At 39.9% G+C, this 14,286-nt stretch overlaps 1 protein-coding gene across 1 annotated transcript in view; it reads left to right on the plus strand.

The window, feature by feature from the left end:
• Nucleotides 1–14,286, plus strand: part of TEC (tec protein tyrosine kinase) — a 137,411-nt gene that overhangs the window by 112,320 nt on the left and 10,805 nt on the right. Inside the window, exons 9-11 of the mRNA XM_025386009.1 lie at nucleotides 5,316–5,370; nucleotides 11,106–11,185; nucleotides 12,359–12,492. Coding sequence (XP_025241794.1) covers nucleotides 5,316–5,370; nucleotides 11,106–11,185; nucleotides 12,359–12,492 — 269 coding nt within the window. The remainder of the gene's footprint in view (nucleotides 1–5,315; nucleotides 5,371–11,105; nucleotides 11,186–12,358; nucleotides 12,493–14,286) is intronic.

Raw genomic sequence — 14,286 nt, forward strand, 5'->3', positions numbered from 1 at the left:
AGCTCACGGCAATCTCCGCCTCCCAGATTCAAGTGATTCTCCTGCCTCAACCTCCTGAGTAGCTGGGATTACAGGTGCCCACTACCACACCTGGCTCATTTTCATATTTTTAGTAGAGACAGGGTTTCAATATGTTGGCCAGGCTGGTCTCAAACTCCTGACCTGAAGTGATCCACCTGCCTTGGCCTCCCAAAGTGCTGGGATTACAGGAGTGAGCCACCTCCCCCGGCCAAAGGTTTTTCTTTCAACCGTTGTATCAGGGGAACCTGCCCCAAATAATTCATGTAGGTTCTTTTCTATTTCCCTAAGTGTCGGCCGGTCTGAGAAATAAAGGGAAAGAGTACGAAAGAGAGAAATTTTAAAGCTGGGTGTCCAGGGAAGACATCACATGTTGGTAGGTTCCGTGATGCCCCCTAAGCCATAAAACCAGCAAGTTTTTATTAGCAATTTTCAAAAGGAAGGGAGTGTACGAATAGGGTGTGGGTCACAGAGATCACATGCTTCAAGGGCAACAAAAGATCACAAGGCAGAAGGTCAGGGAGAGATCACAAGGTCAGGGCGAAACTAAAATCACTAATGAACTTCCACGTCCCACTGTGTACGCATTGTCATTGACAAACATTTTAACAGGGTTCAAGAACAGAGAACCTATCTGACTAGAATTCTCCAGGCTGGAGTTTTCCAATCCTAGCAAGCCTAGTAGTGCTGAAGGAGACTAGGGCATGTTTCATCTCTATCTACATCTGCATAAGGCAGACACTCCTGGGTGGCCATTTCAGAGGCCTCCTCTGGGAACGCATTCTTTTCCCAGGGCTGTTAATTAATATTCCTCACTGGGGAAAGAATTCAGCTGTTTTCGGTAATGAGAGAAATATGGCTCTGTCCTGCCCGGCCCACAGGCAGCCAGACTTTTTTTTTTTTTTTTTTTTTTTTTTTGAGACGGAGTTTTGCTCTGTAGCCCGGGCTGGAGTGCCGTGGCCGGATCTCAGCTCACTGCAAGCTCCGCCTCCCGGGTTCCCGCCATTCTCCTGCCTCAGCCTCCGGAGTAGCTGGGACTACAGGCGCCCGCCACCTCGCCCGGCTAGTTTTTTGTATTTTTAGTAGAGACGGGGTTTCACCGTGTTAGCCAGGATGGTCTCGATCTCCTCACCTCGTGATCCACCCGTCTCGGCCTCCCAAAGTGCTGGGATTACAGGCTTGAGCCACCGCGCCCGGCCAGGCAGCCAGACTTTAAGGTTATGTCCCTTGTTCCCTGAAAATCGCTGTTATCCTGTTCTTAAGGTGCCCAGATTTAATATTGTTTAAACACACATGCTCTACAAACAATTTGTGCAGTTAACGCAATCATCATAGGGTCCTGAGGTGATATACATACTCAGCTTATGAAGATGACGGATTAAGAGATTAAACTAAAGACAGGCATAGGAAATCACAAGAGTGTTGATTGGGGAAGTGATAAATGTCCGTGAAATCTTCATAATTTACGTTCAGAGATTGCAGTAAAGACAGGCATAAGAAATTATAAAAGTATTAATTTGGGAAACTAATAAATGTCCATGAAATCTTCACAATTTATGTTCTTCTGCCATGGCTTCAGCCGGTCCCTCTGTTTGGGGTCCCTGACTTCCCACAACACTGTTGGGCCCTCTTTCCCCTGTCTCCCGACTGCTGCACTGGCAATATGGTTGTTCCCAGCATTGAAATTAGGCTTGGGTATATGTTCTACTTCAGGACCCATTGATTGGCGTAACAGTAGGCACATTTTAACCTCTTAGAATCAGTTTTCTCATCTTTAAAAGATCAGTAGGAACCATTTTAGTACTGCACAGGCTTTGAGACCAGACATTTGGTTCAATTTTGGCTTTGCTGTTTCCTAGCTGTATGCCCTTGAGATATGTTTTACTTCTCTGTTTCTCAATGTTTTCATTTGCAAAACAGCAGTGATAATACCACTTAACCTCCTAAGAGTTGTGAGGATGAAATGAGGTAATAAATGTAACATGCTTAGAGCAGCACCTGACTGCTGTGGCTTGGATCTGGAGACCTCGCCAAGTCTCATATTGAAATTTGATCCCCAGTGTTGGAGCAGGGGCCTGTGGGGAGATGTTTGGATTATGGAGGTAGAGCTCTCCCCCATGGTGAATGACTTGGTACCATTCTCAAGGAAGTGAGTTCTCACTCTTAGTTCCCACGAAAACTGGTTGTTGAAAAGAGCCTGGGCTGGGCACAGTGGCTCACACCTGTAATCCCAGTATTTTGGGTGCTGAGATGGGCAGATTGCTTGAAGTCAGTAGACCATTCTGGCCAACATGGTGAAAATTAGCCAGGCGTGGTGGCAGGTGCCTGAAATCTCAGCTACTTGGGAGGCTGAGGCAGGAGAATCTCTTGAACCCAGGAGGCGGAGGTTGCTGAGATCGCGCCATTACACTCCAACCTGGGCAACAAGAGTGAAACTCCATGTCAAAAAAAAAAAAAAAAACAATTAGCTAAGTGTGGTGGCATGCACCTGTAGTCTCAGCTATTTGGGAGGCTGAGGCAGGAGAACCACTTAAACCCAGGAGGTGGAGGTTGCAGTGAGCCGAGATCACGCCACAGTACTCCAGCCTGGGTGACACAGCAAGACTCTGTCTCAAAAAAATAAAGAAAAAAAAAAAAATCCTGGTGCCTCTGTCTTCTCTTGCTTTCTCTATCTTATCATGTAATGTCTGCACACCAGCTCCCTTCATCTTCAGACATGAGTGGAAGCATCCTGAGGTCTTTTTCAGATGCTGGTGCTGGCACGATGCTTCCTGTACATCCTGTAGAACCATGAGTCAAATACACCTCTTCTCTTTATAAATTAGCCAGCCTCAGGTGTTCCTTTATAGAGATGTATGGTATCTGTGTCACATTTTACCTGTGTGTGTAATTCTTCCTGATGGGAGAATTCAGGGGAGCCACTGTTGTCTTTTTTTTTTTTTTTTTCTTGCCTGGAGATAGATAGTCACAGGAGAGGAGAAAGAAGCCACCAAGAACTGAACTGTTAGAAAATCCTGACCATGAGTTAATTCATCTATTTGTGTATGACTCCTTCCTCCTTTCTGTCTTTCAACAGACACTTAAAGGTCTGAATTGATATCCCAAAGAAGGGAACATCCTTTCCAGGGAACTTGTCAACGCCCTAAAAATGACCCCTCAGAACAGGATTTTCAAGAGCCTTCCCTTTGTGCAGTAGATTCCTTCTTTCCTCCTTCTGAGGAGCTGGAATACAGTAGATGAGGCAGGGGCCTCCTCCTTTCTCTGAATATCTTATGTCTAGTTTCCTCTTGAGAGCTACAATTTAGCTTCACTGATTTCTTATATGTGAACCCAAGATGAAACCACCTTTGCTTACTCTTATTGTGAAGATGGACTGGATCTTCTGTTTTTAATAACTTTTTCTCAATCTCGCAAATCCTGCTACTTTATAATTCATAATTAAAGCTCCAGGTATGTTTCCTTAGTTAATTTTTATGAATGTTTTTGGCACTTGATAAATGTTTCTTTGTACCAGTGGAAAAGCATTAGGGACAGAATTCTGTTCTCCTAATTTATTATATTTCTCAATTGCATTCAGAAATGTATTGATCACAACTGCAATTTTGTTGAACTTGGTCTCATTTCATAAAACGAGGTCCATGTAATGAGATGTTGACAATTCTGAGGCCTGGCTCAACACCTCAGATTCCAATTAAAATGTCTAACAGTCTAGCTTGGATGGAGGCTGTAATTTGCATTTGGCTACTACATAAAAGAATCTGGACAGAAAAAGCTCTTGTATTGTCTTTTTTGTTCTTTGTGTTTTTCCCTTCTTTAGTCAGGGAAGGCCTATGTTTCCCTGTCTTAGGGTTTTGCTGGGCCAAAAGCAGGTGCTGGTTCTCTTATGGAAGGCTGAAGCCGTACTGGGAAATTTAAATGTCCAGAGGAGCTGAGCTGATTTTATAACATTTGAAGTCTCAGGGTATATGACTGTGGTGGAGAATTCCTTGCCAACGAGTAAGGATCTAACAAAATAAGTTTAAAACCAAAGGCCAAAGAAGAATTGTCTAAGTTCATGTTCTTATGGCCTGTTTGCTTAAATCACATGGAGGGATCGATTATGCTGGGGAAAGTACAGAGAGGCGAGTATCTCTAAGGATGAGGTGGTTAATGACAGCATCAAGAAAAGGGCTTTCCAAAGGATAAGAAGAGGTACAGGACCAGGCATGGTGGCTCACGCCTGTAATCCCAGGATTTTGGGAAGCCAAGGTGGGCAGGTCCTTTGAGGCCAGGAGTTCGAGACCAGCCTGGTCAACACGGTGAAACCCTGTCTCTACTAAAAATACAAAAATTAGCCAGGTGTGGTGGTGCATGCCTATAATTCCAGCTACTCAAGAGGCTGAGGCAGGAAAATCGTGTGAACCCAGGAGGTGGAGGTTGCAGTGAGTTGAGATTGTGCTACTGCACTTTCGTCTGGGTATCAGAGCAAGACTCTATCTCAAAAAAAAAGAAGAAGAGGTACAGATTGGCAGGGTCTTGGGATGTGGCACAGGGTGGTTGAAAGATCTCATGGGAGGGAAGACCAGCTGATTGGTCATGGCAGACATTTCTACAATAGAGTCTTGGGCAACCACAGGACTTGGGGCTCTGCTGGAAACCAGCAAGTCTGAAGACCCAGGAGGCCTGTGCTTATGTTTTGTTGTTTCTTTTTTCACTTAGGACCTTTGTGAAATTCATTGAGGGAGCCACCATTATGACTTGAGATGAAATCTGCTGCCATATTGATAGGAGGAGGGCTTGGAATAAGCCTTAGTTTGGAATAAGATTTAGTTTGAATTAAAGACAGTAATACAAAGTGCCACTTCCTGCATGTTTGAGTCAGTGGAGTAAAATTCATTCTTGCCGTGATTCTAGTAGTGAAAAATTGAAAATGATTTTTATGTTGAACAGTGAAGAATAGCTTAAATAAATTATGGCACATGCATACTATCATATGTAGACTTATATTGATTTGCAAAAATATCCTATAGTGTTATATGAAAAATTCAGATTATAGTATAGCCTATGTAGTTTGATCTCACTTTAATAAAACATAAGAATATGGGCATACATACATGTTTTCATAGAAATATGGGTAGAAAAAGTCTGGAAGTATATACATCAAAATTACTAGTTGTCTGTTATTGAAATTATGAGTGATATCTTGTTCTTATTTGTTAGATTTATTATTAATGAGTGGAATTACCTTATTAATTCTGAAAATAATAAAATATGTCCTAAAAACCTGAGGCCTGAAATGTATTGTTTTTTCTGTTCAGATGGTATTGCAGAAATATGAATAGAAGCAAGGCAGAGCAACTCCTCCGCAGTGAAGTAAGTGTTTGTACTTGTGGGTTTGGCTTAAGGGCAAATAAATTTTAATGAGTCCATAATAAGTAGTTCCACATATCTCTCTTTCTAAATTTGTTCAGCAGTGAGCAAGTCTATGCAAAACTATTCCCAGAGGCTGAGGGAGCTCAGAGACTGAAGAAAGAGGCTGACAAATTCAGTTTCTAGAAAGAAATATTTAATAGGGACTTATAAACAGAAGTAATCATGGGTGGCCCTGTGGCCTCAGGGCAGTTATCCCCACACCTGCCCTCCAGAAAGTATTCTTTATATAGCAAACTTTTAGGGTAAAACATGTGCAGCTGGACATGTCTTTAGCCTTTCTTACCAGCACATGTGACCACTGGTGAGGTTAGATAAGCATCTTTATGAAAGCATTGTTTAAACACCTTGCTGCAAACACCTTGGTAAGTGGGGATCGAGCACTGGTCATCACTGTGGTTTCACTTCAAGGTTACATCACTCTTGCCATGTAACAGGCTGTTTTCCTACTCCTTACCCCTTGAAACTGGCCCTTACAATTTCATATGCCCAAAGCCTTGGTAAAATAACCAGTGTGGTTATTGTAGCAGTGGTTTCCCCAGTGTGTCCTGTTACAAAAGAAAACATAGCTTATTGAACTTATGCAAGAAACTATATTGCCACAAAATAAGAATACTCACAAATAGCTTCCAAATTTTGGAGAAATCAGGTAGAGAGAATAGTTAATGCCTCAGTTTGGCTCTCAAAATTATACTTTACTCAATTGCTGTAAGCTTTAAATAGTTCAGAACACACAAAAACACAGTTTCTTGACTCTTCTTCAGAGTAGCAGCCTTCCACACAGGTTGTTGTCCATTCACCTTGGAACCACCATCCACAAACCAAGCAACTCTTGCTTGGTCAGTTGAGAGCTGTTTATTGGGCACTGTAGAATCCAGCAGCTACTCACACAGTTCCAGAGTCAGTCTTTGGGTTAGAGAGGCTCCCTGCTCATGAGTGTCTCCTCCTTGTACCCACCAGATAGTGTGATCCTGTATGAACCATTTCCATTTTATGATGGAACTCTTTTAGATACTGCTATCTCCATTAGAGTGTTCCTCTGACATCACCTGAGACAGCACAGATATTTCAGGTGTCAAGAGCATTTTATGTTCTTCAGTCATAGATGTGGCTATAGTTAGCATCCATAGCAAGGCAGTAAATGCCCGTCTAGTAGAAGTTCTTTAGTCCAGAGTGCCAGTAGTTGTCATTGGGAGGTGCTAACTGGCTTTTGCCATAAGACCTAGTAACACTCAACAAAAGACTATCAGGTAGAAAATTTGTCCCTACCAGCATTCCAACTTTCTCTACACTGTGAGTTTGGACAGTCATACTGGCTTCCATTTATCATGTCCAATTAATATTGCTTGAAGGGCAGGTTTACATGCCCTCTATTTTACAGTAGAAGAAATATTCCCCAGTCAAATACAATGTTCATTCCCATAAAACATTTAGATAAAGGAGACACAGCTACTTTACATAAAACCTGTTCAAACATTCCAACTTTCATAGTCTTATAAACCCTTATGTTTTTATGTTTTAGTCCTAGGAACTTCTCTTCTCTACCTCCAGAACATTTTACTCTCTGTTGTGCAGAAGGCTTTAGGTTCCCAGCAGGGGGTTGAGCCAAGGGACCCTGGCCCTTTTTTCAGTCTTTATCTTGATTAACCTGCTTCAGTTTTTCCCTGAAACAATTGTTGGTCAGCCTTATATCATTATAATCTCTGTCTTTTAGCTGTTTACGTTTCTACAGACTGGAGATATAGCAAAGTAATTCTGGGCTCTTTAATGTTGGGGAACCAGCAGGGGCTCCTTTTGGTCCACACAACCTTCAGTAGTGTTGTATTAAGACCTTTGTTTTAACGCCATTAATTTCCATTTTATTCATTTGATTTTTTAATAACCATCTAAAGATTTCTTTCCTGCTGGGACAAGTTCTGTGACTTTCCTTTCTTTTCCTTCATTCTCTTTCTACCCATTTAGTTTTATCTATATCATTTTTTCCTTCATTTTGAAACAAACTTTAAATAACCTCTGAACTAGAAAAAATGACTTTTTCTTAAGCAAAAGCTCTATCCTATCTTTTCTGTAGCCTTCTTCACCAAAAATTCATCTTACTTTCTTTATACACTCTGTATATAGAATTGTTTCTCTTACATCTAGTAGTTTTAATTATATACACTAACTACTATTGTAACTCTTAGTAGTTCTAATTTCCAGTAAAATATCTAGGAAGTGATTAATTTTAATTAAACTCACATACAAGTCAAACAAGTGTCAAAAACGTCTCAGAAGCAGCAGTTTTATGACCTGAGGCAGAGACAACCTAAACTTGTCTGACTAGTAGATCTAGGCAAAATGTCTGAATTAAATTCTGAAGATGTTTCTATTTTATTTTACCAACAATTTAAAAACTAATTTCATTTACCAGATGTTTTCTTAGATCACATAGAAATGTCACACACATATAACACATATAGACATATAGGCATACAGGCACACAGGAGCAAAACTTATAGCTTTCATAAAGAATTGTCATTGCCACTTTTCAGATGGTTTTCATTTTCCTTTTGTTAGCACAGCATATCCTGTAGCAATTTATTTTTCATCCTGGAAGTAAAAATTGCTTTATCAAGTCCCATGAAAACCTGAGCATAGATGGCTTACCTCATTCTTAATTTTTAGAGAAGCCCCTGGGGCTTTCCACTAACCACCACAAGGTTGTCCCTCCTGGTAAATTTCCTTCATTAGGCCAAACCTCTGTCACAGCCAGAATGATCCAGGCCATAAGGCTACAATTCCCTTGTGTATGTATGCCTTGCATTATGAAGGCGTTGCTGCAGGGCTGGGTGGGTAGTAATGTCACTCATTTTTTTCTGCTTCATTCCTGGCTAGGGAAATATCATCACCCACTGTGTCTGGCAGTTAGACCATCCAAGCAGCCAGGGGTTCCCTAGGTAGTTGTTGCTCTTTATTTTTTTTTTAACTCATTTATGCTGGAGGTTGCAAATTTTTTGTGTGTGAAAAATCAGACCTTTGATGACTTTGAGCCGTAGGATGTAAATAACGCCCACAAGCTTAGTGTTCCAATAATGGAACCCTAGGCATAAATGGATTAAAGCCTAATCAAGTGAAGCGGTGGGAGTAGAGAAGGAAAAAGGAAATCTGCAACTGTTTGTTATCAATTAGTAACAAACACTACTGTTCTAGGACCAGCCAGTAGTTGGTTAAAGGTCTTTGCAGTCTCTGAGTTCTGCAGCAGTGTATTCCCTGGCAGAGAGAGTCTCCTGTAGTGGCCCATCCTCATTTTGCTGCAGTTGTTGCACTTTCACTTTCCTTAGCATGAGGGGCAAGCTTACTCTAATGCTTTCTTCCTGATTGATCATTTGCTGTCTTGACTTTTAGTACTTAAGTATTTGTTTGGTTTTTTTTTTTTTTGGCTCGAAGTTAGTTATTTTAAAATAGTTTACATTGATACTACGTAATGTCTTTTATAAATAAAGCATTAATAGATGTTTAATTCCATTTAGAAATAAATGTGCTGAAATTGCTATACCTTTAAAAAGAAATAAAATGAAAGGGTAAAATGTATAGAGGGAACTACCCTGTGCTGAGTAATGGGACCTGGGTCTCCCTGTGACTTTTCTAGCCTACTTTTCACATCTGTAAGAGAAGGAGTTGGACTAGAAGATGATCTCTACAATTCTCTGCATTTCTGATCTAGTTTTCTATTTAGCTATTGTTCCCAGTCTTTTAAACTCATGTTTTCTCATTTAACCTCTTGCTTAGTATCATACATCAAGATTTTGTTGAGTGCTTGTTTTTGTAGTTGATGTTAAAAAAACAATAGTAGGTGACTTTGGTTAATTCTGACTACACGTAACCATGCCCACAGGATTCTTCCATGCCTCTCTGGAGACCCCACAGTGAGAGGCAGATGTAGCGGAGTGAGTAGCTAAATGGCAGCCTGGGGACCAGATCCTGCCTCTACTGCTTACTAGCTGTGTGACCTGGTGCAAATTACCCAGCCAGTCTTTCTGTTTGTCATTTCCTTACCTGCGAAGTAATGTGGGGATAACAATAGTACCTATGTAATAGGACTGTTTTGATGATTAAATAAATTGATATGCTAGAACATTAGAACAGAATAAATTTTCAATAAATAAATGTGTTTATTTGTTTGTTTGTTTATTTATTTATTTATATTATTTAAGATAGTTTCTCTCTCTCTGTCTCCCAGACTAGAGTGCAGTAGTGTGATCTTGGCTTACTGCAGCCTCTGTCTCCTGGGTTCAAGCAATTCTCCTGCCTCAGCCTCCCAAGTAGCTGAGATTATAGGCATGCACCACCATGCCCGGCTAATTTTTAGTAAAGATGGGGTATTTTTAGTAGAGATGGGGTTTTGCCATTTTGGCCAGGCTGGTCTTGAACTCCCGACCTCAACTGATCTGCCTGCCTCAGCCTCCCAAGGTACTGGGATTGCAGGCATGAGCCACCGTGCCCAGCCTCTGTTATACTTTTTACTGATCGATTATTACAATTATTATCCCTAATTGTTATCAGGTATTTTTGTGGGGCCTTATTTAATTCCATTGTTTTTCCTATGAAGAAGAGTGCAATTTGTTTTATTTTTCAACTAATAAAGGACACACTTTTCATCTTAAAGCAATTTAAATACTAGAGATTGATGGTAGTGTTACTGGACAGAGAGGTATTTGAGGTTCGTAGGGTCTATTTCTTGCTTTTCAGCTTGGAACCTGAGAAAGATTTGACCTTTAGTCTTTTAGCATTGTTTCCAACTCTTGATTTTCTCTGCTTAAGTTACTTGTGCCTCCATCTCTCCTTTTGTAAAGGCTGATACTTGGCTGGGTATGTTGGCTCACGCCTGTAATCCCAGCACTTTCGGAGATCAAGGAGGGTGGATCACTGGAGGTCAGAAATTCAAAACCAAGCTGGCCAACATGGTGAAACCCCGTCTCTACTAAAAATATAAAAACTAGCTGGACATGGTGGTGCACGCCTATAGTCCCAGCTACTCGGGAGGCTGAGGCAGGAGAATTCTTTGAACCCAGGAGGTGGAGGCTGCAGTGAGCCAAGATCGTGCCACTGCACTCCAGCCAGCCTGGGCAACAGTGCGAGACTCTGTCTCAGAAAAAAAGACTGATATTTAACTTCAACTTCTAGAGAATTAAGAATTTTTAAATTCATTCTTATAAAAAGCACTGAGACATTTATAGGAAAATTCAGTGTGAATTGAAAATCATACTGATCAAGAATCAAAGCTTATAACAAATACAAAAAATGTATGAAATGAAACCCAATCATTAAGAAATATATTTTTCCATGACAGTTTTCCTACATGTCCAGGCCTTACAGGAATTGCAAAATCTTGTCTCTCAGTTCTGGAAGGGCACTGAGAGATTGTTTGATTGAAATGTCTCACCATTTGTGAGGATTTGTGATTGTGGGGAATTGAGTGCAATGTCTTTAACTACTCTCCTAGCGCAGTAATTTGAAGTACAAAGTCATGTGGGTGGGAGAAACCAAGGGGCCCTATTGGTAAGTTGTGCTTCTTCAAAGCAGATTTTCTGGGAAAGAATAATAATTATAAAATTATAATATTAGGTTCTTCAGTATTCTCCATGGCGATGCTATTAGTAATTGGAATAAAACAATTTTTTTCTGAACTTGGATTTTAGGATAAAGAAGGTGGTTTTATGGTAAGGGATTCCAGTCAACCAGGCTTGTACACAGTCTCCCTTTATACCAAGTTTGGAGGGTGAGTAATCCTGCCATTTTTTTTTTTTTTTTATAATTTAGAGTTTTTGCATGAACTTCCCATGTAGTTTATATGGATTCCTAATTTTCATAAAAATATGCAGCGTTTCACCATTAAAAAGAAAACCTGAACTTGATTTCTGAAGTGTATATACTGTTTTTTGTATTTATATTTTCAGTAATTTTCCCTATAGTTTTTCATATGTATTTGTTGAGTATGGCTATAATAACTTTAGTAATATTCAACAAACATTTATAGTGAACGGTGCTGGTCACTAAGGATAAAATCATGAGCAAAGGATGCAGAGACCCTGCCCACCAGTAGGTTAGTAGATGCTACAGCCCAGTAACAGACAGTGATGGTAGTAAGTGCCATGTGGGAGGGTAATGTGTGTGTGTGGTGGGTTTGGGGGTGGGGGATGGTAAACAGCCTAGGCACATCTTGAGTTAGTCATGAACGCTCTCCCAAATGACATCCAGGCTGAGACCTGAGAGGTGAGCAGGAAAAACTCAGAGGGAGGGGACGGAGTGTTTCTCACCAGGAAATTGCCTGGACCTAGAGGGGAGAGAGGATGTGGTGAGTTCAAGTCACTGAAAAGTATGTTGTAGCTGTGTGGTAGAATGGGAGCAGAGTGAAGGGAGGAGAGAGAAGCCTGAGAGTTGAAGCAGAGGCAAGTTCATGTCAATGTCAATAAGTCTGAGCTTTACCCTAAGAGCAACAGGAGTCATCTTGAAAGCATTTTTAGCAAGAGAGGACTAGAGAAGATCTCTGCTCTAGAAAGGTACCTAAAGTTGAATGTTTAAAAGTCTAATTTATTCGCTATTGGCGATTTAAGTATTCTAGACATTTGTAAGTTTATGCAACAGCAGGAACAAAAAGCAGTAGCTGCTAATAGCTACGTTAAGACTTCCAGCTGTTGGTAAGTGGAATTCATAAATGTTCTCTTTCCAAATCTCATGCAAAGGGCCATGTGTGTTTTCAGTGAGTACTTTAAAAACTTTGACATGCTAATATGAAAGACGAAGCTAAGAAGAACATAGGGGAAGTAAAATTTGTGCCAGGAATAGAGGGAATCATATGGATAGATGCTGTGGTTGCCCTTGTAGAAAACACCTTAAGAATGAAGTTCTATTATTTCAACTTGGTTCTGACACATTTTGATTTTTGTTCTAGAGAAGGTTCATCGGGTTTCAGGCATTATCATATAAAGGAAACAACAACATCTCCAAAGAAGTATTACCTAGCTGAAAAACATGCTTTTGGCTCAATTCCTGAGATTATTGAATATCATAAGCACAATGCAGCAGGTAAGTGAGCTGTGAAAACCTACTTCAAATATAAGGTTGTGATTAAAATGATCAGATACTGTGATTAATTCCTTGAGCAGTTTTATTTTATAGTTAGTTCATTGTAGAATGTGGTTGATTTAAAATTACTGCATATTAAAGGAATAATATATACAAAGAATAATTAGAAATAATGTCAAGTTTTATAAAAAGCTCTGTCTTGACCTTAGGACATGAGTTATTCCATTGGTATATAGCAAATGTTCACATTACATTTATACACTGTTGGTGGGAGTATAAATTAGTTCCGCCATTGTGGAAGACAGTAAGGCAGAAACACCATTCAACCCAGCAGTCCCATTACTGGGTGTGTACCCAAAGGAATATAAATCATTCTATTATAAAGACACATGCATGTGGGTGTTCATTGCAGCACTGTTCATAATAGCAAAGACATGGAATCAACCTAAATGTCCATCAGTGATAGACAGGATAAAGAAAATCTGGTACATATACACCATGGAATCTGTGAAGCCATCAAAGAAGAATGGGATCATGTCCTTTGCAAGGAGGCCATTATCCTTAGCAAACTAACACAGGAACAGAAAACCAAATACCACATGGTCTCTCTTGTAAGTGGAAGCTAAACAATAAGAATACATGGTCACACAGAGGGGAACAACACACACTGGAGTCTTTTGTAGGGTAGAGGTTGGGAGGACGGAGAGGATCAGGAAAAACAACTTATGGGTACTAGGCTTAATACCTGGGTAATGAAATAATCTGTATGGCAAACCCCCATGACACAAGTTTACCCATGTAACAAACTTGCACTTATAACCCTGAACTTAAAAGTTAAAAAAAGTTCACATTTATGTGGTATATATGTCCTTGATACTAACGTCCAAGATATGTCTATTTCAGAATAGTCACAGAAGATGCCAGATAAACCAGGATTCAGTCCTATGCTGTAGGTTTCCAGAGAGTAGAGTAATCATATCTTACAAGTTAACCATCTTCTTGAATCTCTGGTACACTACCACCAGAGTGGGAACAAACTGAATACCAAAAAATAACAGAAACGAAACGACATTTATGAAAATTAAAGTTCCACAGGATTATATAGAAAGATTTCCAGCCTTTGACTTTAAAAATGTAACTGGGCAGGGATAGCCAAGTGCTTCACCCAACTTATGAAAAATTTTGAAATTTTATTGAAGGCACCCTTTGCAAAGCCTGCTATTTTGTGACTGTTCACTTTTTTTCAGGTAATAATAATGGTTATTTAGATAAAATTTATATACTATAAAGCCCACCCATTTAAAGTATACAATTCAGTGGTTTTTAGCATATTTACAAAGTTGTGCCAACTATCAGCATAATCTAAATTTTTTTTTAAAGAACGTTGTCATCATCCCAAGAAGAAGTTTTGTATCAAATAATTGTCACCCCATCCCCCTTCACCAGCCCAGCCCCAGGCAACCATTAACATACTTTCTGTCTCCCTTATAGATTTGCCTATTCTGGACATTTCATATAAATGGAATTATAGAATATGTGGTCTTCCGTGACTAGCTTCACTGACTTAACGTAACTGTTGTTGACGTTGTCATGTTGTAGTATGTAGATGCATTCCATTCCCTTTTTTAAAAACATACATCACGAGTTTACTGAAATAATCAATCAGATAATATAAACAAAATGAACAGGGCTTGACACATAGTAATTGCACAATAACTTCTACTTATTATTGAGTCACAACCCAGAGCCTAACACAATATTTGTGGAATGCTTAGGTTCTCAGGCCAGCATACA

This window comes from Theropithecus gelada, chromosome 5 (assembly GCF_003255815.1).
Source record: "Theropithecus gelada isolate Dixy chromosome 5, Tgel_1.0, whole genome shotgun sequence".
NCBI classification, from domain to species: domain Eukaryota; kingdom Metazoa; phylum Chordata; class Mammalia; order Primates; family Cercopithecidae; genus Theropithecus; species Theropithecus gelada.